The 24,679-nt window shown below is 39.7% G+C and overlaps 1 protein-coding gene across 2 annotated transcripts in view; it reads left to right on the forward strand.

The window, feature by feature from the left end:
- TRPM1 (transient receptor potential cation channel subfamily M member 1) overlaps positions 1 to 24,679 on the forward strand; it is a 66,820-nt gene that overhangs the window by 26,306 nt on the left and 15,835 nt on the right. For both annotated transcript variants that reach the window (XM_038147597.1, XM_038147596.1), the window contains exons 2-19: positions 5,194 to 5,273; positions 6,004 to 6,199; positions 6,468 to 6,681; positions 7,380 to 7,504; positions 8,173 to 8,344; positions 10,783 to 10,957; positions 12,470 to 12,593; positions 13,626 to 13,698; positions 14,531 to 14,631; positions 15,476 to 15,649; positions 16,295 to 16,429; positions 16,712 to 16,762; positions 18,242 to 18,382; positions 18,997 to 19,026; positions 20,250 to 20,539; positions 21,051 to 21,279; positions 22,715 to 22,837; positions 23,175 to 23,306. In XM_038147597.1, coding sequence (XP_038003525.1) covers positions 5,194 to 5,273; positions 6,004 to 6,199; positions 6,468 to 6,681; positions 7,380 to 7,504; positions 8,173 to 8,344; positions 10,783 to 10,957; positions 12,470 to 12,593; positions 13,626 to 13,698; positions 14,531 to 14,631; positions 15,476 to 15,649; positions 16,295 to 16,429; positions 16,712 to 16,762; positions 18,242 to 18,382; positions 18,997 to 19,026; positions 20,250 to 20,539; positions 21,051 to 21,279; positions 22,715 to 22,837; positions 23,175 to 23,306 — 2,565 coding nt within the window. The remainder of the gene's footprint in view (positions 1 to 5,193; positions 5,274 to 6,003; positions 6,200 to 6,467; positions 6,682 to 7,379; positions 7,505 to 8,172; positions 8,345 to 10,782; positions 10,958 to 12,469; positions 12,594 to 13,625; positions 13,699 to 14,530; positions 14,632 to 15,475; positions 15,650 to 16,294; positions 16,430 to 16,711; positions 16,763 to 18,241; positions 18,383 to 18,996; positions 19,027 to 20,249; positions 20,540 to 21,050; positions 21,280 to 22,714; positions 22,838 to 23,174; positions 23,307 to 24,679) is intronic.

The following is a 24,679-nucleotide window of genomic DNA, read 5'->3' on the forward strand; positions in this document are numbered from 1 at the left end:
CTGGGCAAGACCTTGTCATTAGGAGGAAAGTCATTTCTAGGCAGAAGTAATCACCTGAAAAGTTAATTAGTTGGGCACTTGGAAAAACTGTTCCTTCAAAGTGAAGAAGGATGATGAATAGTGTAATTGGGATGTTGCATTTAAAGGCAGAACAAAATAGAAATTGTTCTCATGTCAGGATTTAAGTTCCAGATAACAGAGATTTTGCAATTATTTATTTTTTCTCCCAACTTTTTTTTTTTACTTTCTTTTAAGTAAGAGTGCACATGCTCTTGATATGAATTTCATTTCATATTCAGATTACTTCTTTCTCTCACTATCTCATCAAAGCAAACATCCCTGTGCTCAAATCTAGCGTAAATATCCCGGTTTAATTCTGTAGAGCATTCTAATTTTATAATTGGGCAACACAGTTGAGATTTGATTTCCCTGGTAATGCCACACTTTTCTGCAGCATACTGCAAGCCATAGGAGGACAACTGAAAAGTTGGTCAGGTGTTAACAGGGTTACAGATGAATGTTTCCATAAATGACAACAATCTGTCCACATCTTAACAAGATGTTGGTCAAAGTACTTTGTACTAGTCCACAGATGTGAGCTCTGCTGCCCAGCCAGATCCATTTTTCTATTATTCTGTGCTTGACTTATCCTGAACAGCTCTGTCAAACCCTGTATTATTCATGACAGACATTTTTTTGGTCCCCTGCCTACTCCCTCAGTGCATTTGTGCGCCAGGCGCTGTCTGCATGTCCGATCCCCATCAACGCACCATGCACCAAGCCCTGCTGTTCACATGCCTGCTGACCAGCTGGGCCTGGTCCAGGCAAAGCCTCTCTGGAGTGCAGCAGCTGTGGAGTACGTGCTCCTTCCTCGGGCCCCAGGTGCCACTGAGCTGTGTGACAGCAGCTGCTCTGCAGTTACAAGGTGAGGCCAAAGCCCTGTCCCATCCTGTCCCCAATTCAAGCAAGCCAAGCCATTGAGCAAGGACACGAGTCCCTGTTCCAGGAGCACCACTCTGGGGGTCACTGGATCTCAGAGAGCTCAGTACTGCTTTTAGAGCTGCTTAAGCATTTGGGTGTGCTCCAGTAGCACAACAGACCCTCATCCCTGCCCCCCTGTCACTCCCCAAATCTTCCACTTCTTTTGCTGGTCATTATGTCCATCCCAAAATCACTAAATGCTGTGCCATCCTCCAGCGGTGTACCTCTACTGAAATTCACAGCTTCTGGTGACACAAGGTCATGTAAGAGTTTGCAGCATGACATTTCCAGTGGCTTTCCTCTCCTATCTGGATTCCCACCTTGCAGATTCACCAAGGATGTATTTATTGGTGCATAGCCCACCTGTTGCTCTTGCTTAAAGCTGCAGTGAAACTGCAGGCTTTGTTTTGGTACAGCTTGAAATTCAGGCTCAGTGCTTGTTCACTGAATGCTTGGTTATATATGAAGTGAAATACGTAAAATTTAATGTTAATATAGTAGAAAATGGAAATTATCTGAGTGTGGGAGTGAGAGAAAATTCTCTTCATTTGCTGCAGCCATAGACATGCCTTTTTCTCAGCAAATAGTGTAATTCATTTGCAATTGTCAAAAGATAATTTGTCTTTGTAGAACCAGTTATTGCATTTATTAGTTCCTATATTAGCAAGGTGACTAGTGGTTTAGGGTCTTGATTTTGTTACTCTGTGATTTACAGACCAGTTAAACTGATTTCCTTTTGTTTCTGAGGAGGATAACTTTATAATGCTAAAGACAACTAGCAAAACCATATAGTGGAATAATATAAATCCAGTATTAGTTCATGCTGTTTCTCAGCAACATAGTGGTTTCTAGGCTAAAGTACATGAATTGTCAGTTTTTTGGGTTTTTTGGTCATACCTTAGGAGACCTGTTGCCAGTTTACATAAAGGAGAACAGATATGCTGCTGAACATCTGAAATGTGGTTTTTTCAAAATTAGGTTCTAATTAATACATTCAGGATTTGCAGTAACAAGCAAATTTGAACTTCACCACTGTCAACAAGTTGAGATCTGCTTTTTTTTTGTTTTCTTCAGAGGTATATGGAAAACCACCACTGGCTGTTGGTCTGAAAACTGTAGCTGATCTATCAAAGTCCTTTAACAATTCATCCATTCAGAGGCTGTTAAAAAGTGCTTATTTTTTTCATACTCACAGGAGACAGTCTGTGTACTTACATTTTTTCTTGAAAAGCTAGGAGCTTTTCAGTCCAGAGAAATGTACCGAATCTGTATAAAGTAAGTGGAGAAAGTGCCCATTTTCTGACAGTAAATGTTTCTGCTCAAGTATTTGCACTGGATTATAATGAAGCTTTGGTTAAGCAGATTAAACAGACAAAAGCAGTGAAACTTCAAAGGCTGACCAAATGTGCTGAGGTTTTTATTTCCCCAGTCTGTAATGCCTGCTTTTGCCTTCCTCTCATTAGCACAGAAAAATAAGCCAGTAGAGCATAATGTGTTGTCCCTCTGTAGCGCCTGCAGCGGCTGATTCCTAACGGGGTTCTGGGGGTGAGTACCGAAGGCTTTTCCAACGTAGCAGTAGATAATAGACCTCCTGTGAGAAGGGTTTTAAGAGCAACTGCACAGCTGAGAGTTCAGCTGTTTGTAGAGCTCCTTTTAGATACCAAGATGCAAAAGCTTCCTTCCAAACACAGATGTTAAGTCTGTGACTTAGTCCAATGGTTAATTAACTATTTTTACACGCTCAAAACAGGGAAAGAAACTCTGTGCTTTGGTAAGCTACAAGGAATAAGGTAAAGAAGTATTCATTGGCATGGTGTAACAATCCAAAGTGATTTGATATTTCTAGGTTGCATTTTCCAGTATTCTCTACAGAACAGTTAAATGTACAGCATCTGTTATGGTTTTTATTGTGAAAAGTATTTCCTGCACTGTGGGATTGATTTGGGCTTTTGTGTAACTTAGTCAAGAAGTTATCAGAGACCAGAATTTGGAAGTTTTAATCAGGTGGGGGAAGTGAATATGTTTAGCATATATAAAATAATAAAACCAAATTATTAAAAAATTAATATGTACAATTTTAGAAGTACAAAAATTATGTAAGCTCTGTAACAGGTTCCTGTTAAGCTCATTTTATAATGTTACAGTTCTTTAACTAATGTGGTGTATATGAGAAGTAGCAACACTGGACATAGTTACTAAACAGCAGTAAATTTGTACACTTTGTGCATTTGTGTGCTTTTGGATAAATTTTGAAAAATTACTGTAATTCAAATCAAATGGACTATTTTTGGATCTCTGAATATTTTGAACTGCCCGAATACCTGTGAAGAAGCAAAATCTCGTTCTGAGCAGGTAAATGGCATTTCTTTGATTTAAGCACCTACCTCCACATACCACAGAGCCTCATGGATCTCGCTGTTAGGGATGTTTTCTCTGGATTTTTCTAGAACTGGACTCTGATGGTAAAGAACAAAAGCATTTTCTAAGCTCCACTTTAAATAATACTATTGTTAAAATTTGTCATGTTGTAGCAGCCTTGCCAGAAGGTGCATGAAAAGAACCTTCTTAATAATTTTGGAAGAAAGACTCTTAAGTTTAATTTGAAGAAGGAATTTGTGGAGTCAAGATGGAAAAGCTGATCAAGTCCCGCAGCCTTTCAACATTAAATTTAATACTCTTTTCCTTCTTATTTTGCTACATGACCAAGCCCTTTATACTAAATGCCTGAGACACATGCCTTGTCATTCAGAAAGCAAGTAAAATTGTAAGCTACAGGAAGTTTTGTCTGAGAGTTTTTAATTCTCCCTGACTGTTGTGCTCTGAGATCCCAAACAACTCCTTCTAAAATGATATGAGATGGTTCTGCCTTGGTAAATCAGCAAGATGTGAGTGGAGAGCAGAACTGCCAGATCTCCCAGGCCACTGACTGCCCAGACTGGCTCAGAGACACCCAAGAGAAGTGAATGTTTGTGTACCTGAGCAATTATGGATACCTTTTTAATGAAGTAGCAGCTTGGTTTGGCAACTTCCTTGCAGTTACTTGCAAGGAGGGAACTTCAAGTAGTCCCCTGTAATTTTAGATATAGTGGAGTAAATGAAGAAGCCAGATGGGAAGTAACAAGTCAACAGACAAAGGAGCTTCAGAGACAGCCCTTGCCTTGCATGGGAAAGAAAGATGAACTGTGAAACCCTCTGCTGATCATGCTGGGGCCTGTGCAGCACTCGGAGCATGGCTGGTCTCAAAGCTGCTGACAGGCATCTGCGGCTGACTTTCTTAAATCATAATCAGCAAGATTTTTAATTCTTCCTCTAGGAAAAGTCCCTTTCCTTTTTTTAAGTCAGACTGAAAGTTCTTGTGTCATTTTTAGCTTCTGTGTCTGCAAAAATTTAATTTCACTCCCGTAGCACAAACTAAAGCAAAACGTGCAACATTTGCTTGCAACTTGAAAAGACAGTTTCGTAATTCAAACTCAGAAGAGGCAACTTTTATCAGCAAGGCAAAGGTATCAGTGTCGTCAAATTGTGAGTGTTTTTTAATGTTTTTCATTTCTTTAAAGTTAAAAGGCTTCTTTGAATTCACTTTTTAAAATTGGTTCGCAAGCAGGATAATAGGCCAACACAATTTGAAGGTTGTTTTCTTCCTCCTGTTTCATAGATACCCAAAGAGTTTGTACTTTTACTGTCACATGGTCTTTCAATTTAAAAATGCTCCTTCCAAGACACATCTCATTCAGAGTAAAACGCCTTAGGAAAGACTGGAACTTGATTTACAGTAGGAAAAAATCATTTGAGAAGATAGTTAGTTATGAAGGGAAAGTTACTGAGGAAAACTTTCTGCATACAAATAATGATACTAAAGCATTATTTGGAGTAAATACTATGATCTATATATTTCACAATTTATGCTGATTTTCTGTGCTACATTGAGTCAATTTACTGTTCACTGCGGTAGGAAGGAGCAGGTGCATTTTTTGGTAGACCTCAAAACTTCAAGACCATCATTCTACAGAAGGGTTTTTACACACACTCAAGGTTTGAATTTTATCCAAGTCATAGAAATTCACATTGCTTCATAAGAAGATTTATCTGGTGTTTAAAACTGATATAATTAATTTATTAGCTGAAAATGGAAGGCAAATGTTGCTCTATCTGCCACACAAAAAATATATCAGTACATTTCTTTTTTTTTTTTTTCCTTTTCTCTCTTTTAAGGGTCAGAAGGCTTGGATAGAGAAGACTTTTTCTAAAAGAGAATGCATCTATATAATTGCCAACAACAAAGACGTTACCAGGTAACATTTGAAGTTTTTGTTTCAACAGAAAAGCTTCATACCAGAGAAACTCCACTTGTTTTGGGTTTAGATGTGTGAAACCCAGTTTAGTCACTGCCTGTAAAGGGAGATGACAGGGGAACAAAAGCACAAGTCATGCTTGCACTCCAATCTGCACAGAGCCATGGGACATGTCACACAGAGATGACAAGGCTGGGAGCAGGGGAGGCAGTGAGTTGTTAGCTCCTAGCTTTGCAAACCATAATAGATTCATGCTGAATTCTGAAAGCAAGGGTGCAGTGGATGTGGTGCCATCCTTCATAGTTGGTATATTACCAATGACAATAGCAGACAGGGGGATTTGATTTCTTAGTCGAAATATTAATATTACTCCACGGGCTAGCTGCATAATGTGGTCCAGCTTGTGTGGATAACAGAACAGTTAATGTCACGAGCAGGCTGTCACCTCTAAGTAAGAAACAGGTGGTCAGTGTTCCTGTTCTGCGTTCTTCCTCCTTGCCTGGCCTTTTACCCAGAGCAGCTTTCCAGTGCATAACACAAGGGAAGTGAATTTATTATCTTTGCATGTTAAAAAAACACCTAAGCCTGTTAATTCTGGCACATATGTGTATGTGAGAGGTGTTTTCTATTTCATCTTGGGCTGTTGAAAATCTATTTTCTGATTTTTTTTTTTTTTATTTTTTATTTTGAAGATACTGTAATCAAAGTCACTTCAAATTTTAACCTCCAGGTGCTGCTGTGGCCAGCTTATTAACCAACATATTCCACCTCCTCCAAGTATAACAGCTAATAAAAATGAAGAAGAAACGAAGCAAGTGGAAGCTCAGCCAGAGAAATGGTCTGTCAGTAAACACACCCAAGCATACCCAACAGATGCCTATGGAAACCTGGAATTCCAGGGAGGAGGACATTCAAATAAGGCCATGGTAAGGGACATAGGGTACTCTAAAGTATTTATTCATCTGGTGCTCAACAGACTCCTGAGTTTTCTTCGCAGTAAAAGTAACAGCAATTCAAACTTCTGCAAAAATTCTCTTTGTTTTTCCTCTCTTCTGAAGAAATCCAAACTTAGGTTTGTTTCTTTCTTTGGAAATTGTAAAACTCTTCAGGATGAAAGCCAAACAGTAACCATTCTTTGCTCAGACAATTTTTCAGAACAGGTTGAGTGACAGCATCACACATTGCTCTTTGCAGTACATCCGTGTGTCGTACGACACTAAACCAGATTCTCTGCTGCATCTCATGGTGAAAGACTGGCAACTGGAACTGCCCAAACTCTTAATCTCTGTCCATGGAGGCCTCCAGAACTTTGAAATGCAACCAAAATTAAAGCAAGTGTTTGGAAAAGGTCTGATAAAGGCTGCCATGACCACAGGAGCTTGGATTTTTACTGGTGGTGTTAGTACAGGTAAGCAATTGCCATCACTTCTAGTTTACTTAAGAATTCAAGTGTTCATTCACTAATCTTTCCCACAGGCAGAAGATTTAAGTCTACATGAATGAGTCATTACCCACTAGACCAAAAAAGGTGCATTGTAATCATTTGTGTTAATCTCCTACCCAGCCCAGACCATAAGATTTTCCTGGGTCAGTATTGGTTTGCATTACTCAGTGTTTCCCCTGAAAACAAATTTCAGCCTTGGTTTCAGTAGCAAGGAACCTACCACTAATGCACTTCTTTTAGTTCTTGGTTATTCTTGTAGTCATGAAGTTTCCTACTCCAAATTTAGCTTTGGCGTGGTTTTTTGTACAAAGATCTTTTTATTTCTGAAAGTGTATTTCCTGCTGTCGTAGTTTGTGTCCCATGAATAACATACCTCGAGAGACACAAGGGTACAGATTACACTGTGGCAAGTTGGTAACGGGGAAAGTCTTCCACAGACTTCACTGAATTCAGCACAATGGTGTGAGAAGGTCGTGGGACTTCCACACAACCACTACAAAATAAAACCATGGTTGTCTGCATTGCATGTTCTACTATAAAGTACCAGTACCAGTTTAGTAGTGAAAGCAGCACAGTAGCTCCATGAGGGGCAAGAAGAAAATTCTGGTTTGTAGTGATCAATCTAAAGTGTCAAAAATGCATTGAATTAATTGTATCTATAGGTGTCATTCGTCATGTGGGAGATGCCTTGAAAGATCATTCTTCCAAATCCAGAGGACGAATATGTGCCATAGGAATTGCACCGTGGGGCATTGTAGAAAACAAGGAAGATCTAATAGGAAAAGATGTAAGTGTTTAAGGAAACAGCTGTGTGAAAAATACATTGTTAATATTTCTGAAATACTACTTTTTTCCATTTCTAAAGCAGGACTAGAAGGTGAAATTGAACAATTTGTTGAGAAAACCTGTTGTTAAAGTGTATTTCTCAGGTTGTCATATATGACCTCAAAGTAAATATGGAACTGGTGAGGTTTCCAGTAAAGAGCTCTCTGTGGTGACAGTTTTACATCCTAACTTCAGTGTGGCACTCTGAGCCTTCTGTAAATCACATAAGGGCCTTATTGTGTGTGCAAGGCTGGCATTTATTATAGGTGGGTACTCTGGAGTGGCATATGAATTACTAGGAACTCCAAATGAGAATGTATTTTCTAATGCACTAAGAGGATTATGTAACAACACAGTGTGTGAACAAGGAGAGCATGGTAATGAGCTTAGGGGAACATGCAGGGGAGTGCACAATCTGACTGTCATCCTCCAAAGGAAACAGTGCTGTCAGGAGTACAGATTTGGAATGTAAAAGCAAGCGCCATTTCTAATTCTCCTCTGGTTTTTATAGAGGTTTGCTTGGTTTGTTTCCTCAGAAGACACTGAGTGTGCCTCTGTTGGGTGGTGTGGGGCATTTTCCCGTTTGATTCTTAGTTCTAATCTAGGTGCATCTCTCCTCTTGACACACAGGTAACACGAGTTTACCAAACAATGTCAAACCCCTTAAGTAAGCTCTCTGTGCTCAACAGTTCCCACACCCACTTCATTCTGGCAGACAATGGCACGTTAGGTAAATATGGAGCTGAAGTCAAGTTGCGGCGTCAGTTGGAAAAACACATTTCCCTCCAGAAGATTAACACACGTAAGTACTAGTGGGGAAAACTGTAACCATAACGTTTTGAAGGGGGGAAGTAGGGCTTGGAGTACTTGAAAGGATGGAAATGAAAGGCTTCTTCCAGCTCTTTCCAGTGGAAATGTGGTCAGAGCTGTGTGGCTGGACTAGAACATGTGCTCTTTGATGAGCGGTGAAAGATCCCACATCGAACCGGGCAGGAAAGCCATGGAGTGAGGATTGCATAAAGGGATGAAGAAAAATCGACAAATAATAGTGAGGAGAAGCTTCAAAGCAGTGAGAATCTAAGGAACAGGAAATGCAAAGAATTTGTGTACTTCGAGGCTAGAATTCATGAGCATCAGTAAACACACAGAATGAGGGGATTTTTTACAGTTCCTGTTTACAGGAATCCTGTGCAGCTTAGTGATTTCTTATTCTGAATGTTCACAGAGCATTTTATTTTCTTTTATATACAGATTTGTTTCATTTGCAATATCACATTCAAAATTCTTTGGTCTTCCTGATAAACTTAGCAGGCATTTTGATTTTTAATGACAATTAAGACAATTTCACCTTAATCCTTTCTTATTTAGAGTTTTGTGCAGTTTAAAATTTCTTCCAGCTATTATGGCCTCTTTAAAATAATTTTCTAGAATTTTTCTTCTTGTTATTTAGAAAATAATTCTTTTAAAAGATACATTTTCATTAACATGTAAAATTTTCATCTTAAAAGGTGAAATAAAAAATAAACTATTTAAAAATAACTCCACAACTCTAATTAAAATGGTCCAAAAATGTTAATTGTCTTTTAATTCACACATCAGTTAAGAGCTACTGGAGAATCTACATCAGTTCTACCAGTTGCTTTTCTTACCTCTAACTGGTACCCCTGTAAACTGTGTCAGCCTGTAAAAATAAGAGAAAAGAAACATCCAGAATGTCAATTACATTGAACTCCACAGAAGTTCCTTATAGGGTCTAAGTGCTCTTATGGGTAGAGCAGAAAATTCAAGTAGAGTGCCAGGTAAAGCCAAAAGGTGCAATTAGGGATCCGCCATGAGGTATCCAAATGTTCTGGGAATTCTCTAAGTGCTGGTCTGTGCCTGTGGCAAGCCTAAGAAACAGCTCAGGAAAATGCTGCCCCTTGCCTCTGAGCATGGAGGCAGTGCCAGGTGCTGCTGCCCACGGATGGAAACAGCTCAGCCTGCTTTTGTCATCTTCTGCAGAAGCTCTGCAGAGCTCTCTTCTGGCAGAGCTGGAAGGTTGTAAAAGGGAGCATCGGCTTGAAAAATCAGGAATTCAGGGCCTAGAGACAAGATGTTCTGTATCATTCCTTTTAATACCACTGGGGCTTGGGGATATCAACTCTGGCTTAGGTAGTGTTTGATGGTTTTTGTCATGAGAAAGGCAAAGTTGGGAATACACATAGAAACCTGTTCTGTGAAGGGCTGCAATACACCTGCTAGTTACCACGTACAAGCAGTTGTTTTGTTTCTTCTTAATCACTTGAAGCACAGGCACCTCTGCTGGAAATCTCAGGAGGAATCAATAAAGATTTCATGGACATTCAGGCCAGCCCATGCTCTGTGACTCCTCCTTATCAGAGCTGGGGTGTACTGACAGGAGGATGTCAGGAAGCTTCTCCTGTTACTGTGTGTAGTGTTCCTGTTCTTTAGAGAGGAATCAAGGTTGAAAACATGAACTTTCCCATGTTCTCAGCCAAACGAAAAAAGTGCATCTTTATAAAGCACTGGTCATTTCACAGATTAAGAACTGAATTCAAATGCTTATGATAGTGGAATTAGTCAGCATTCAGGTAATGTTTTGTCTTTCATTTCCCTAAGTTTCTTGTGACCAAGGCTACTGAGACCATGTGACCTGTGGGCTTCCCTTTGTCATCCTATGCCTGGAGATCACAGTGAGGCAGGGACAGCAAAGGGATGCTCAGCTGTCGTCTCTTCCATCGGCCAGCCATTTCAGCCTCATGATAAAAACACTAATTTCATTTTTTTGTCTTAGGAATAAGCATAGGTTTGTCACCCTACTGAAGACTTCCCTAGGTAACCAATGAAGAGGTAAAGCATCAAGGGCTGGGAGCCATCCAAGTAACAGTGAAGCTGATTAAGCAATAGGACAGTCACGTTAGCTGCTTTATCTGTACCTGGTGTCTGTCGAGAGAGGTTACAAACATCCACCAACACTGAGTGGATAAGTTATCAGTATGGAGCTGATACAAAAGCAAGGGCAGAGAGATATCTTACTCTTTTCCTTTTGGGCTTGGGGAGCAGCATATGGACATTTTTGCTTACATTGACCACAAAATAGCCATCATTTTTTCTAAGGACTCTGGTTGGAAGCAGTGCTCTAACATAGAAATCACATCCACTTCTCTCAATTTCTTAAACTAAGTTTCAATGACACTTCTTTTTTTTTTTTTCTTGTTTCTGTTCTTCTGGTTTTTGCAGGACTGGGGCAAGGTGTTCCTGTAGTCGGGCTCATAGTAGAAGGAGGTCCCAATGTGATCTCCATTGTCTTGGAGTGTCTGCGGGAAGACCCCCCTCTCCCAGTGGTGATCTGCGACGGCAGCGGGCGAGCGTCCGACATTCTGTCATTTGCACACAAGTATTCAGAGGAAGGAGGGTAAGGTTTCAAGATCTTCACCAAAGCTGTGGAGGACTGTATGCCTTGCTTTCATAGAGCTTCATTTTAAAAAAGCCCTCAAGGACAAAATGCTGCTAACAGAGGCATTCTGCTGTCAGTCAGCTTTTGTTGCCTGTTTGGTCTTAGCCCTGAAGTTAGTGAGTAGAAGTGGTTACCACTTTGAATGCATGTTATGGTCCTTTGAAATGAGCTTGCTCTCAGTACTGCACACTGTTTTACAAGCCCCATCAGGGTTTGTTGCATTATACTTGGTGCTGGATTGAGCATGGTAGAAGCAAGGGCAAGTTCCCAGGAGTAACTCTTTTCTCCAGGCCAGGGCTGAGGCTAATTAGTGCATAGATTTGCAAGATTTGTAGTGCCTGATTCTGCTGTGTTGTGTGAATGAATTTCATTGTCCAAGAGTGCCAGACCAGTGTCCAGCTCTGGAAATTTTGGGCTTCCTTCATTCTCCTGCTTTTGCCTTCCAGGCAAAACCTTGTATATGGTCTTAATTAGGTTGTGGCACACCTGTCTTGTGCTGAAGATGGCACCTATTTCCTTGACTGAAGTTGAAGCTTAGCTTGGATTAAATATTAAGCAGACACATAGTGTTGCAAGCAGTGTGGATGTTATTTGCTGAATTAGGAGAGCAGCTCTTATGCTGGATTTTGTTGGTGTTTAGACATAGCACATATTTAATTGCACCAATAGTATTTATGATTCAGCAACTTTCCTTTCTGTCTAACAAGCTTTCTTAGTTTAGATCAAATTTGGCTTGCTTTTTTTTTTCTTTCTTATTCATTCTTCCTATCAGCTCCTAAGTAATTGAAAGAGCTTATCAGGATCAGTCTGCTCACTGCATGACTTTCCCTCCCAGTGACAGTGCATATGATGCGGTGTCCAATTTTCTTCTCCAATAATTGTGATAAATGTGTTCATCTAGTAAGGCAGATCTGTAATGAGAATTTTTTGTCAGTCCAATCATTTTCTCACAGTGAATTTTGAATTTTACTACATCTCTCAGGCACCTGCTGGTAATGTTTGCCATAATCTGAGAACACACGTGTTTTATTGGGAAATGGATGAAGATTGAAGGGCTGTTTCATATTGCTTTGGGAGAGCAAATATTCCTGACCTTTCTAGAATGTTTTCAATCTAATTTCTTTAATTATCTTTTTGATTGTTCATTTGTTTCTCAGTTGGGTATTATGAGGTTTCAGATGCATTAGCAATTTCAGTCCTTTGTTTAAGACCATAACCAAGGTGACATATCAGAAGTGTGAAGTATTTTGGGGTTTTTAGCTATATGCAAAGGAACTTGGAACATTTAGAAGCAAAGGTAGGGGTCCTGTAAGGCCTAATGATAAAATCCTGAGGCCTGAACTTGTTAACAGAAGTGTATCTGTGATATATTAGAGGAATACCTGGATATTATAGTTTCTTAAACTGTAGGCCTTCTGAATACATATTCATTCTGACAATGCCTTCTTTTATGTCTCATTTTTCATTTAGGATAATAAATGAATCCCTTAGGGACCAGCTTCTAGTTACCATCCAGAAAACCTTTAACTACAACAGGAATCAAGCTCATCAGCTGTTCGTCATTCTTATGGAGTGCATGAAAAAAAAAGAACTTGTAAGTATCCTGAAAGTAGCTCACAAAGGTGATTTCTGTGACCAAACTTTATAGAGTACTTTTAAGTGCCATTTTCCCAGGGTTATACTTTAAGCTTTTTTTCCCTCATATCGCTGCATTAAATGTACACTTTCATTCATAAGCATAGGCCAAGAAGGGATTGTATCTTCTGGAAAGTCCCAAAACCAAATTTCAGGTGCTTCTCCTGTGTAAATTGGTAGGACTCTTTTTTTCCACAGACTTCATCAAGGCAGAATAAGAGACCAAGAGAAATGCACTAAACCCAGGACCCAGTGGTGAAAGTGGAGGAGGGATAATTGAAGAAAGGGTTCCTAGGAGCAAAAAGCATTCTGAGTGCATCAGCACAGTTTTTGTTTTCTTACATAGTTACTCCTTAACAACCTTTCATTCCAGGGAAAGGGGCGTGGCAGACCTGTCAAAAAGAAACTGAAACACTGTGCTCCTGAAGATTCCTGAAGATTAATAAAATCCTGAAGATTAATAAAAATTAATTATTATTTTAAAAACCATTGAATTGCAATGGACTGAACTAAGCAAATGTGACTCAAAATAATTGCTTTTTCTTTACTTGGTTCTGCCTTTTTGATTGTCATGTGTAACACAGCTAAAAAGTATTTGAGTGTTATCATCAACAAAATGGATGCTATGATAATTATCTTGGTATCTAGCATTTCCATTTTCATTACTACTGAGAAGTAAGAGAACCATCAGAAATCAATCAGTTTTGGATGGCAGTTTTGTTACCACTTTTTAGAATACATGGATTTGGGGAAGATTTTTCATTAAGTTTGTCATGTTCACCAGTGCCAGGGATATTTCAGGATAACTTCACTGAAAGAATTTATTGAAACACTTCTGTGAAAATTTTAAAGAAAAATTTAGTGGAACTGTACTTTTTGAAAAATCCTAAATTGTAGGAAATAATAAAGCAGCACCATTCTGCTCTATTTTCTATCCACATGTTCAGTGTCTCTCTTTCCTGTGCTGTAATTTTGTGTGCTTGGTTTTTAGATCACCGTGTTCCGCATGGGCTCGGAAGGGCAGCACGACATTGAGATGTCCATCCTAACTGCTCTCCTCAAAGGTGGGTTTCCAGGCACTCAGGAAGGCTGCACAGCAGCATCCCAAGAGGACATTCCTATGCACTGTCTGGCGTTCACTCTTTGTGTTTCAGTCTTTCCTTTCTTCACTTGGATTTTAACAAGTGCCTGAACATGTTTGGTTGATGTTCAGATTAGCATGAAGCATAAAATCTAGATTGAAACTTTTGTGTGGCTTTCCTCCCCTGAAAGCGTGGGATGGGAGCGCTGCAACAACTGTACTGCTGATACTGCAGCTCATTTTATTGCAGTTCTACCATACATTAATAAATTTACGGAAAGAAAGTGGGAAGATGAAAGGCTGTCTGGATTTTTCCAGATCTCAGATTGTGCCATTTAAACCTTAGAGTAATAGGATCAATTCCATATTTAATTGGGTTTTTTTCTGTTTCCTGAAACAACAGTTTTCTATCTGTGGGTATACAGTAGTTGATACAGGCTCTATATGGGATCTCTGGAGTCCCCAAATTTGCACTTTTATGTACAGTATCAGCCAGAGGAGCTCAGAAGGGTCTTTAAGAAGAGTTAAATGTCTGTCTTTAGCATCAGAAGAATAAAATAATAAAGAATAAAAGTCAATGTGGAAGCTTTAAAAAACAAGGAGAGACAATCTTATTAATCATTTGGAAATTAGGATTATAGGGTTAAAATGGAAGATGCTATAATTTGATTGGATGAATCCACTGCTTTGTGTCAGAATTATTCTAACGGTGGTAGGATATGGAGCCAGGCTGCTGTTTTCCAGTTATTGCAGAAGGTTTTCCAGTCTTGTTTCATCATGTGTGCAATATGAAACCTCTGTGTGTTTCTCTTCAGGTACCAATGCATCTGCTCCAGACCAGCTCAGCCTGGCTTTGGCCTGGAATCGTGTAGACATTGCACGCAGCCAAATCTTTGTGTTTGGACACCACTGGCCAGTAAGCAAAGTTTTCTTTATTTTTCAGTAGTTTAAATTAAGTTGTGTAATATTTACATCTTGGGGTTTGATGCTGCAATGGTGGAACACTGCAGTTTGCCTGTGTAACTGAAATCCTTTATTTGAGCTATTTTCATGTCTCACTGCATTGATGCTTTTTGCTCTGCTGTGTGAACCATCTGATGCTGAATTACTCCAAAGTGTCGTGAGGAGAGCAGCAATCCAGTTTTCTTGTCTGTGCAGTTTATGTAACCTAAGCATTATCTGAAGCAAGTTAAGCCTCCAAAGTGTGGTGCATGTGTGCCTCTGCCCTGGGCAGACAGGTTGGAAAGGGGAGGGACTTTAGCTGAAGAATAAATGTGTCTTGAGAGGAATAGACAGAAATACTGCCTGCAGAACAGAAGTGAACTAGTGAGTGGCTCTCTGTCCTCTCCTCTCTGCTCTGCAGTATGGATGCTCTTTGGCATCATGCAGCATTCTTGTTAGGCTCTTTCTGTCCAGCTCTTGCTGCTCTTTATTTTCATAACTATTGCTTTCAGAGAGAGCAAAGGACCTGAAGTGCCCCAGTCTTCTCACACTGATTTTACTTTTTAAGAGAAATCCTTCCCAGTCAATCTCCTTCACTGCCTTGATTTCCAATGTTACTAAGTCAGACTTAACAGTTTTTAAAAAAGGGTAAAGCTGTGACTATGCAGAAAGGCCCTTAAACTCAGAGAAATTACATTTTTAGTTGACTCAATGTGAGAAGTGGTGACTGGGCGGTGAGCTTGGTAGGAGTGTACTCAGTTAAATAGTTACTGTAAGATCAATTAGATTTCTAATACTTTAATTCATTATAAATACAGCCTTTAGGAAGCCTTACAGCTCCTGATGGTACAGCTCCTGAGAAGGAAAAGAAATCTCCAGCACCTCAGACTAAAGCAGGTAGAGGGAAAGGAAAAGGAAAGAAAAAGGGAGGAAAAGCAAAAGAAGAACCAGAAGAAGAAACAGACCCAAGAAAACTTGAACTCCTGAACTGGGTGAGATGAAAGTATTTGTATAAAAAAAACTGCAGAAGATTTGTTTTCCTTTCTGAGGTACAAAGACAGAAGGAAGATACACACTTTCATTCTGTAGAATGCTCTTTTGCACATTCCCACAAAATGAGATTCTGCAGGAATGCTATTTAGTGTTTGAGCCAAGAATCCCTCTCCCATCCCATGTGCACCACATGCAGCCATATCTCAGCAGTACAAGTCAGTACTGAGCTGCAGCCTCTTCTTCCCTGCACTTGTCAGAAGGAAATAAGACCACCAGTGAACATCTTCCTTCTGTGAATGCGTTAGTTTAACTTGTTCCTATCATGCTGAGCAAGTAAGTCCATTTTCACACAATGTGTCAGGCATGGTATGCCTGGTTTAGTTAAAAATGCTGAACAAAATGATTGGAAGCTACATGCTGAAAGACTGAAAGCTACAGTTTTATTGCTAAAGGTTTGGAAATCCCTGCTATCTCTACTCACTTCATGGGGTTAAAATGCTACTTTCTCAATTCCTTTTTACTACAGACTAACCAACATATGTGGGAACTCAGTCCATACCCTAAGTAGTGAGAATGGCTGCGGCTGCTGCCCAACCAACTCATTTGTACTCATGTGGTCTCACATTCTCCACCCTGCAATTCAGGTGAACTCCCTGGAGCAGGCTATGCTGGATGCGCTGGTCCTGGATCGAGTGGACTTTGTGAAACTGCTCATAGAGAATGGAGTGAACATGCAGCACTTCCTGACCATTCCTCGCCTGGAGGAACTGTATAATACTGTGAGTGAGCAGAAATACTAAAAAGCCCTGTGGTATTGTGCCACTATGGATGTGACTTGAATCACCACAGAAGGGTTTATAAAAAAGGGATATTGCACAGCTCTTGATAGAAAGGTTTTTGTCACTGCAGCCCAGTTCCTTCTTTCCACCCCTCTGGGGTGTGGTGGCTCATGGCTGTTGTCTAAAGTTCTGCATAAGGTGCCAGATCACTAACTGTGTTCGTGTTTGCAAACAGTCTGAGGAACTGAAGATCTAATGGACCATGAATTATTTTTGTTTCAGAGACTGGGTCCACCAAATACACTGCATTTGCTAGTCAGAGATGTGAAAAAGGTAAGCAGTGTTACATTTGTGTGATTGCATTAGCCATGTGAATTAGCATAGCATGGGGCCAAGCAGGCATTTGAAATTGGATGGCAGCTGTTAAGGAAAGTTAAATGTCTCCCTGTGTCGAAGAGTGACGTCAGTCTAAATTGGGTATGGCAGTGTTAGTAATTTAAACACGAAGGAGTTAACTGAATTAGCCTCCTTTGGTGCAATATGGCATTTGAGATTTAGGTTGATACTGTTTCTTCTCTACAAGAAGCTCCCAACGCAGCACTACAGGGGAGGAGTGGAAGGAAAGGCCTGCTAGGTTAACTGGAAGCCCCACTCAAGACTGCAGAATTTCTTGCATTTTGTTTGTTTCCATGTATGTTTTCCAGTTACTTTTCTCCCACCAGTCCAGCTTTTCACCTGGGAGAAAATCTCCTCTGTCCTAAATTTGTTACTCATTTGTTTCCATTACATGGAAATTTGTTCATTGTATGTGGAGAGGGAGGGTCATTGTGGGATTTGTCCTATTTTCTCTCTTAGAGGTTTTGAAGCTTTTATTCAGTAAAATTCAACTCCATGAAATTGCCTGTATTAATTTCTGCAAGGAAAACTCCCAGTTATTCCAGGGAGGTTCAGATGTGGGGATTATGCAGTACTGTGTTAATGTGTAATTCATATTCACCTGCTTCATAATGTAACAATTTTCTCATTCAGTGTTGTCACTGTGAGTGTCACTAACGTTCCTCTGCATTCTGCTGTCTGTCTGTCTCTCCTCCTTTCCATTGCATTTCCATCTCCTTCCCTCAGCGGCAGTCCCGGGGATTCAGTTGGGTTAACCTGGAGGTGATGTGCTTCCTTAGGCTGTAGTTGTTCCATCATAGCAGCTGCTCAGTGGTGATGTAGAATCAGTCATTGCTGTAGGATGTAGCTTGGACAATGAAGCACCATTTTTTTTCCAGTGGAGTCAATAAAATTATCCAGTTTTAGCTGTAACTGCCGAAATTAGAGTTTGCCTTTTGCTTTGATTCTGGGCTGCACATTAATCATGGTCTGCATTGCAGTCTCAGCTGTAGATAACATGATGAAATATAAGTTTCCATTTAAAAGTATGTAAAATATGATTATCAGGGATAGTCACCATGAAATTGCCATGCTTTTATAGTGGATTAATGATAATTAGTACAGAGTTTCTTAAGTTCATTAATATAACCCTTGTAAACAATATAAACTTGTATGGACACTCATATGTGAGTAAATCAAATGACAATTTCTTCAGAAATATGAATTCTGCTAACAACAAAACCAAAAGGCTATGACACCAAAAATTTTCATTATGTGAATCAGTTAATTTCATACAAATGTTCAAAGACTGAACCCAGTGGCTGTAAATAATACCCATGTTCCAATTTAATCGTGACATATGTCTAGCCAGGCAGTTTAATCTGTGTCATGTTTTCTTATCCTAAATCCTTATTAAGTCGTGGGTTTTTTTGTTAGGGAAATCTTCCACCAGATTATCATATCAGCCTAATAGATATTGGTCTTGTCCTGGAATATCTCATGGGCGGAGCCTATCGCTGCAACTACACTCGGAAAAGCTTTCGCACTCTTTATAATAATTTATTTGGACCAAAAAGGGTAAGAATGAATGCATTCTAGATGTGGCCATTTTGGTGATGGTAAAAAATAAGTAATACTCTGTTCCTTTGTTTTTGTGAAACACTGCATGTTAAATTCTCAAGAAGTGCTGCAAGGTAGAAGTTGAAACTCCAAGAGTGAAGTTATATGAGAAAGTTGTAAGACATCTCTATTAAAGGAAGTGAGGACAGGAGAGGTGATGAATGCACTGCTCTGGAGGTGAATTTCCTCCTATTCCTGTAGTTTACAATCCAAGTATTCCTAACTGTGGTGTGCTTAGAAGCACTTCTGGGGGTTTTTTTTGGCTTTTGTGACCATGTGGTGATTTTCCTTCTCAAAGCATTATTTATCAAATGATTCATTTAACTCTTCAGTCTGAATTAAAATCTTTTCTTTGAGTGCAGGATAGATATTTCCTAATGCATTGCATTCCTGCAAATACAATTTAAATGAAGAGTAACTAATTGCAGCACTATTGGTACAATTATTTATAACAGTAAGTTTCATAATAAATGCTGTACATTTGTAAATGAAAATGGGTTTTCTTGGTATTGTTTGGTCTTTCAAATTTTCCTCCCATCTAACTGATTTTCTTTCTGTTTTTTAATATTCAGCCAAAAGCTCTTAAACTACTGGGAATGGAGGTAAGTTGGATTTATTTAAAATACCAGTTTTATCAAAACATTTCCTGGTACAATACCCTTTTGTTTTTATTTGATTTTCCTAGGGTGTAGAGGACCTAATTTTTTGTCCTCCATTTGAGATTTTATGTCTTGTGCTTCAGAAGTGGTAAATACTTTGTGTAATTAATGACCCCTGAATTTTCCATAGAAGACAGAGGTCACCACTTGCAGTTGTTAAAATTGCTCGAGGAGAAGTGCATGCTCAGTTGCTGAGCTGAAGAGTCATCTTTGGAAATTATGTGGGAGGTTGAATTTTGAATTTGGATTTAAATTCACATGCTGTTGAAAAATAGTGCATAATGCTGAGCTTGCTTGAAGGAGAATTGATTTTGTAGCATAGCCATTTCTTTACTTGCAAGCCACTTCTGAGATTGGACTCAAGGCCTACAACGATGATGAGCTCTGTCTTTATATATGCGATGTTCTTCCTACATTTTTTAAACCCTAATTTTCCCAATCATGGCTTTTCTCCCTTCAGGATCCTGCTTCATTGTCACTACTTCCCTTCAGTTACTTCCATGTTGGTTCCTGTAGTAATGGCCTATCCTCCCTATCCCTTTAAGAAATGGGATACTTACACCTTCCAGGTGCACTGCATACATAAGAGGAGATTGCTTATTCCAAGGTGAAGACTCCCTTTGGTATCTTGCTGTTCTTAAGGGTGCTGTGTGCCTGTCTTTGCCTTTTGCATGTTGCCATGGTCTGCACGCCAGTCAGAAAAGTGCTCTGGTACCTGGAAGATGAGCAGAGATAGACACAGGCATGTGGAATCAGGAGTGGCAGTGGAGCCTATCTGTAGGGAATTCAGCTTTGTTAGAGTCCCACTGACACTGCAGAGGATTCAGTAAATATTAATTCGTTGCAGACCAGCCTGTGCAATTCCACACGACGTAGAGATCTGTGGACAATGCAGTGTGAAGGGATGCCTTCAGTACCAGGGGGTTCTACTGCACTTTTCCAGGATGGGTGACTTGTAGTTATGTGTACAAGAAACAGCACCCCGAACAAAATCTGAGTCTGTGTGTGCTTGCCCGGTGCATGCTCTGTCCTATTGCATTCATGGTAGCAAACAGCAAAACCAAGTTAGAGCTTGGTATTAATGTGTCCTTTCAGTATTTGTTCCCTGCATGGTGCTGTTATCAGGTGAGCTGTTAAAAGCTGATGGGAACAATTTTTCTTCCCAGGATGATGAGCCTCCCACCAAAGGGAAGAAGAAAAAGAAGAAAAAGGAGGAAGAGATTGATATTGATGTGGATGACCCAGAAGTCAGCCGCTTTCAGTACCCCTTTCACGAGCTGATGGTGTGGGCTGTGCTCATGAAACGGCAGAAGATGGCCCTGTTCCTTTGGCAACGAGGGGAGGAATCCATGGCCAAGGCACTCGTGGCTTGTAAACTCTACAAGTCTATGGCCCATGAGTCTTCAGAGAGTGAGCTGGTGGATGACATTTCTCAGGATCTGGACAACAACTCAAAGTTAGTAGATGCAGAGCAGATTTTAGAGCTACTCGGTATGAGCTTGCTGAGAAACTTTACTTTTAGTCCAGTACAATTCATTTCTAAATGTAGTTTCACAGAATGCCATTTGGAGCCAATTTGTCAACTACGGACAAGGAAAAACATGGTCTCTGGATCTCAAGGCAACACTAGCAAGGAGAAGACTTGCATTTTTTTCTGACAGAATGCATTCATTCTTGAGCTTCTCCCTGTAAAACTAGCTAGTTTTATTTTACAAAATTATTTTTAGAATTTACTCCCAGAAATTAGGGAGTATCTGATGATACATTTAAACTGCCTTGAAGATGTTATTGGTCTAAGTGAATTCCCTCTGTTCATTAACAGTTTGTTTGGAACTTTTGTAGACTGTTCCAAATCAAGCTGGAGATTAGTTGTTCTTGTGGATAAACATGATGCCCAGTGAACCGAGCTAAAATCCCAAAGCAGACTGATATCTAAGTGTAACTTCACTGATCTTATCTTGTTCCAGAGATTTTGGCCAGCTGGCTGTTGAACTCTTAGATCAGTCCTATAAACACGATGAGCAGATTGCCATGAAACTGCTGACATATGAACTGAAAAACTGGAGTAATTCTACCTGCCTGAAGCTGGCTGTGGCAGCTAAACACAGGGACTTCATTGCTCACACCTGCAGCCAGATGCTCCTAACAGACATGTGGATGGGGCGGCTGCGCATGCGGAAAAACCCCGGCCTTAAGGTATTTCTGTTCTGCAACACTTCCAAAGAGAGTTTGTGGGGTGCAGCACTTTGTTATACATAGCAAAAGTCACTTACTCAGAGATGTCTTAAGAACATATCTGCTTTAAAGCTAATTTCTTTTGTTTCCAGTTTCAGGATATCTAAGGCATATTACGCCATGACAAAGGAAAATACAGCTCCATAAAACACTTAGCAGGATTGGAATCTGAGAGACAAATTGTGGCTTTCAATAAAGCATGAGATTTGCTAATTGAGAACATACTCCTATTAAAAATCAGTCATAGACAAGCAAAAATATTTCCATTAGGGGTCCATGCAATGGGAATAGATATAAAATAAACCATATGTGGCCACATCTTCCTAAATTGCTTAATACCTTACCAGTTGAGACTCAGTGCTGAAAAGAGTGAAATCCGTACAATTGCATTGTGTGAAACCATGTGATTTTTATTTCCTGCTTCTGTGATCTGATGATGCAGTCTCTCTTACTGATTTTAATATTTCCTAATTTTTTGATTTACAAACAAAAACACGTAATGTGAGGGGGCTCTCACAGAAGAGAAACGAGTGAGTCAACGCTAAGGAAGAAGAGCAGTGTTTGCTTCTGTGTGTTTTCATGTCAATATAATCCTCTACTTTGTTGAGTTATGCAGTTGCTGTCACCCATATGGAGACTCATCCTGCTCACCTCCTTCTTTCCTTAAATCCCCCTTACTGACAAAATGCTGTATCTGTCTTCCCAGGTCAGATTCCCAAGTTTGCTGACATACACATTGCACTGTCTCTGCCATTCTCAGTTTATTTTCACTTTCCCATATCTCCTTTTTAAACCTGTTTAAAATCATCAGGGAACTGAATCTGCCTTTCAGATTGCATCATGGTACTTCCCAAATCTGTTCATTATTTTTCTTTCTTTTCTCCAAAGAATGAATCAACCTCCTGATGTTTGTTCTGGTTTCGTTACCTGCCTTCTTTTCTCTGCTCCTTTTCTGTACTTTGGCTTGTGTTTCTGTATCCAAGCAATCTCACATAGTAAGAGAATTCTCCCAGGGCTATCTGTGAAGATTGTTTTACCTTTCATAGTTTTTTTAGCTTTTAAAACTAATGATAGTAGGTGACTGAAGTAACTATAAACTACAGTAACAAACCTGAAGGCCACTTCTAACCACTGTGTCCATTCCATGGCATTTCTCTGCACACTAATTTTGGAGCAGAATTTCTTAATTGCAGGGTATTTGTGGAGATGGGAGGCTTTTCAGGGTGCCATATTTCATGAAATACCTTTTGCCAATGCTACTTAAGTACTTACTCATTTTTATAAGCTTGAGGATAGCAGAATATCTTGAATACTATAAAAAAATGGTTTGGGACCTACCTTGTTTATATTATGGATTTTGTAACAAATATTGAATTAAATTCTTTCTTGTTCACAGGTTATAATGGGAATTCTCTTCCCTCCCACCATCCTTTTCCTGGAGTATCGCAGTTACGATGACTACTCCTACCAAACATCAAAAGAAAATGAGGAAGGCAAAGAAAAAGAGGAGGAAAATGCGGTCAGTAATTGAGATTATTAGAAAGTTCTAATATCCCAGGACTGCCCATTTTCCTGACTTTTCTTATCATGCTGTAGCTCACTCAGGTTAAAATCTCTACTGCCTCTGGGGGACAAAATCAGTGAAGGATTATGGGAGAGTATAGACTGGATTCTCAGGGCACAGGAAGTGTCTGTGTAGTTTCAGATTTACAGAATTCTATTTATATGCTTTTAAAAAGAAGCTTGTTGCTCAAGGGAATCTCTGCATAGTTAGCAGTTGGCTGGGGCTGTGGTTGAGGAAAACTACAATTTTTGCTGCTGTGTATTGATGAAATCTGACAACTTTGGTCTTCCAGGATGCAAATGCAGATACAGGCTCCCGAAAAGGGGATGAAGAGAATGGAAAGAAAAAACAACAGAGCCTCCCAATTGGAACAAAGATCTATGAATTCTATAATGCACCTATTGTCAAATTTTGGTTCTACACAGTAAGTCATGATGATTAAACTGATAGTGATCATTTTTCTCACACCTGCGAAACTGAAAGGATTCCGATGTAAAAGTAATAAACGTGTAATAAATAAATATTTTACTGACTTTTGTGGAAACTGATGAGTAAAGCACTCCCTTTATTCAGAGGAAAATGCACATAGAGTGAAACAGAATGAAAAACTGAAGAGCTTACATTGTTAGCCTCTAAAGTTCCTACGTGCTGTGAAGAAGGCTCTGTGTGGAATACACCAAACTAAGTGCAAGCTCCACAATCCAGCCACTGGATCCAAACTAGGCTGGATTGATTATCTTGCTTTCTAAAGGACCTGGCTCCTGTTTGGCATTGGAATGTAGTAACCCCATGGTATCATTGCCAATTGCCCTGTTGCTCAGATGGGTGCAGCCTAGATGGGAGCACAGATCCCAGTCTGCTAAGACTTCATATGTACTTCTATTAAAACAAATGTAAACTAAAATACTTATTTTTGACAAGCATCTAATTTTCTATTCATTGCATCAAGAATTATCTGGTGTTAAACTGTTATAATAAAATAGAACATCTCTTCATGCTACTGCTCATAAATTTTGTGTGTGCCCTGTAAAAGGGATACTGGTTTCTTGTGTGTTCAAGATTAGGATGCCTGATGCCTGATAGGTCATAGTAATATGCAGGTTCTTAGTTTTAGCACATTTTAATCACAAAACACTACATTGATGCCTTTCTGCTGCCCAAGTTAATAGTTTAAAAGCGAAATTCCTATTTAATTTCAAAGAAAAGTATTCAATGTGGTTTTATAGTGCAAAAGAAATTACATTTCAGTAGACTAAAAAAGCCCCAGGCATAAAGGGCCTGGTTTAGAGTGCTTTAGAATTGCTGTTTTTCTTCTTTCAGCAAATGAGATAATTCAGCTGTCTGGATCATATGTTCCACAGCCTCGGGGATTCCTTTAGGTGCTGGAGGCCCCTGGCTGTGCCAGCGTGGAGGGCTTTGCAGCAGGCCTGCTTCCTGCAGAGAAGGAAATATTTTTTCTTGTGCAAGTAATGGTCTTCAGCAGCTGAATACTTCATGCTTAGCCTCAACACACAGGTTCATATGAACGTCCTAATTAGCACAGTTACTAGGGAACTGAGTAAAGGGGGATTTGCTTTCATGCATTATCAGGCCTCTCAGCTAAGAGGATTTGCCTACCTTCTGTCTGGTGTTTCTTCTCTGGTGATACAGCCTTCTCTGCTCTTACTGAATTAGGCTTCAGCAAGAAACTTGCTCCTGAGACTGGGAGCTGCTTAAAGTAACCAAAACACCTGCCAACCTACTGTCCATGTAGATGGATTTAAGTAACAAGTGTAGGAAGAGGGACTGAGAAATGAA

Source organism: Motacilla alba, chromosome 10, assembly GCF_015832195.1.
Source record: "Motacilla alba alba isolate MOTALB_02 chromosome 10, Motacilla_alba_V1.0_pri, whole genome shotgun sequence".
NCBI classification, from domain to species: domain Eukaryota; kingdom Metazoa; phylum Chordata; class Aves; order Passeriformes; family Motacillidae; genus Motacilla; species Motacilla alba.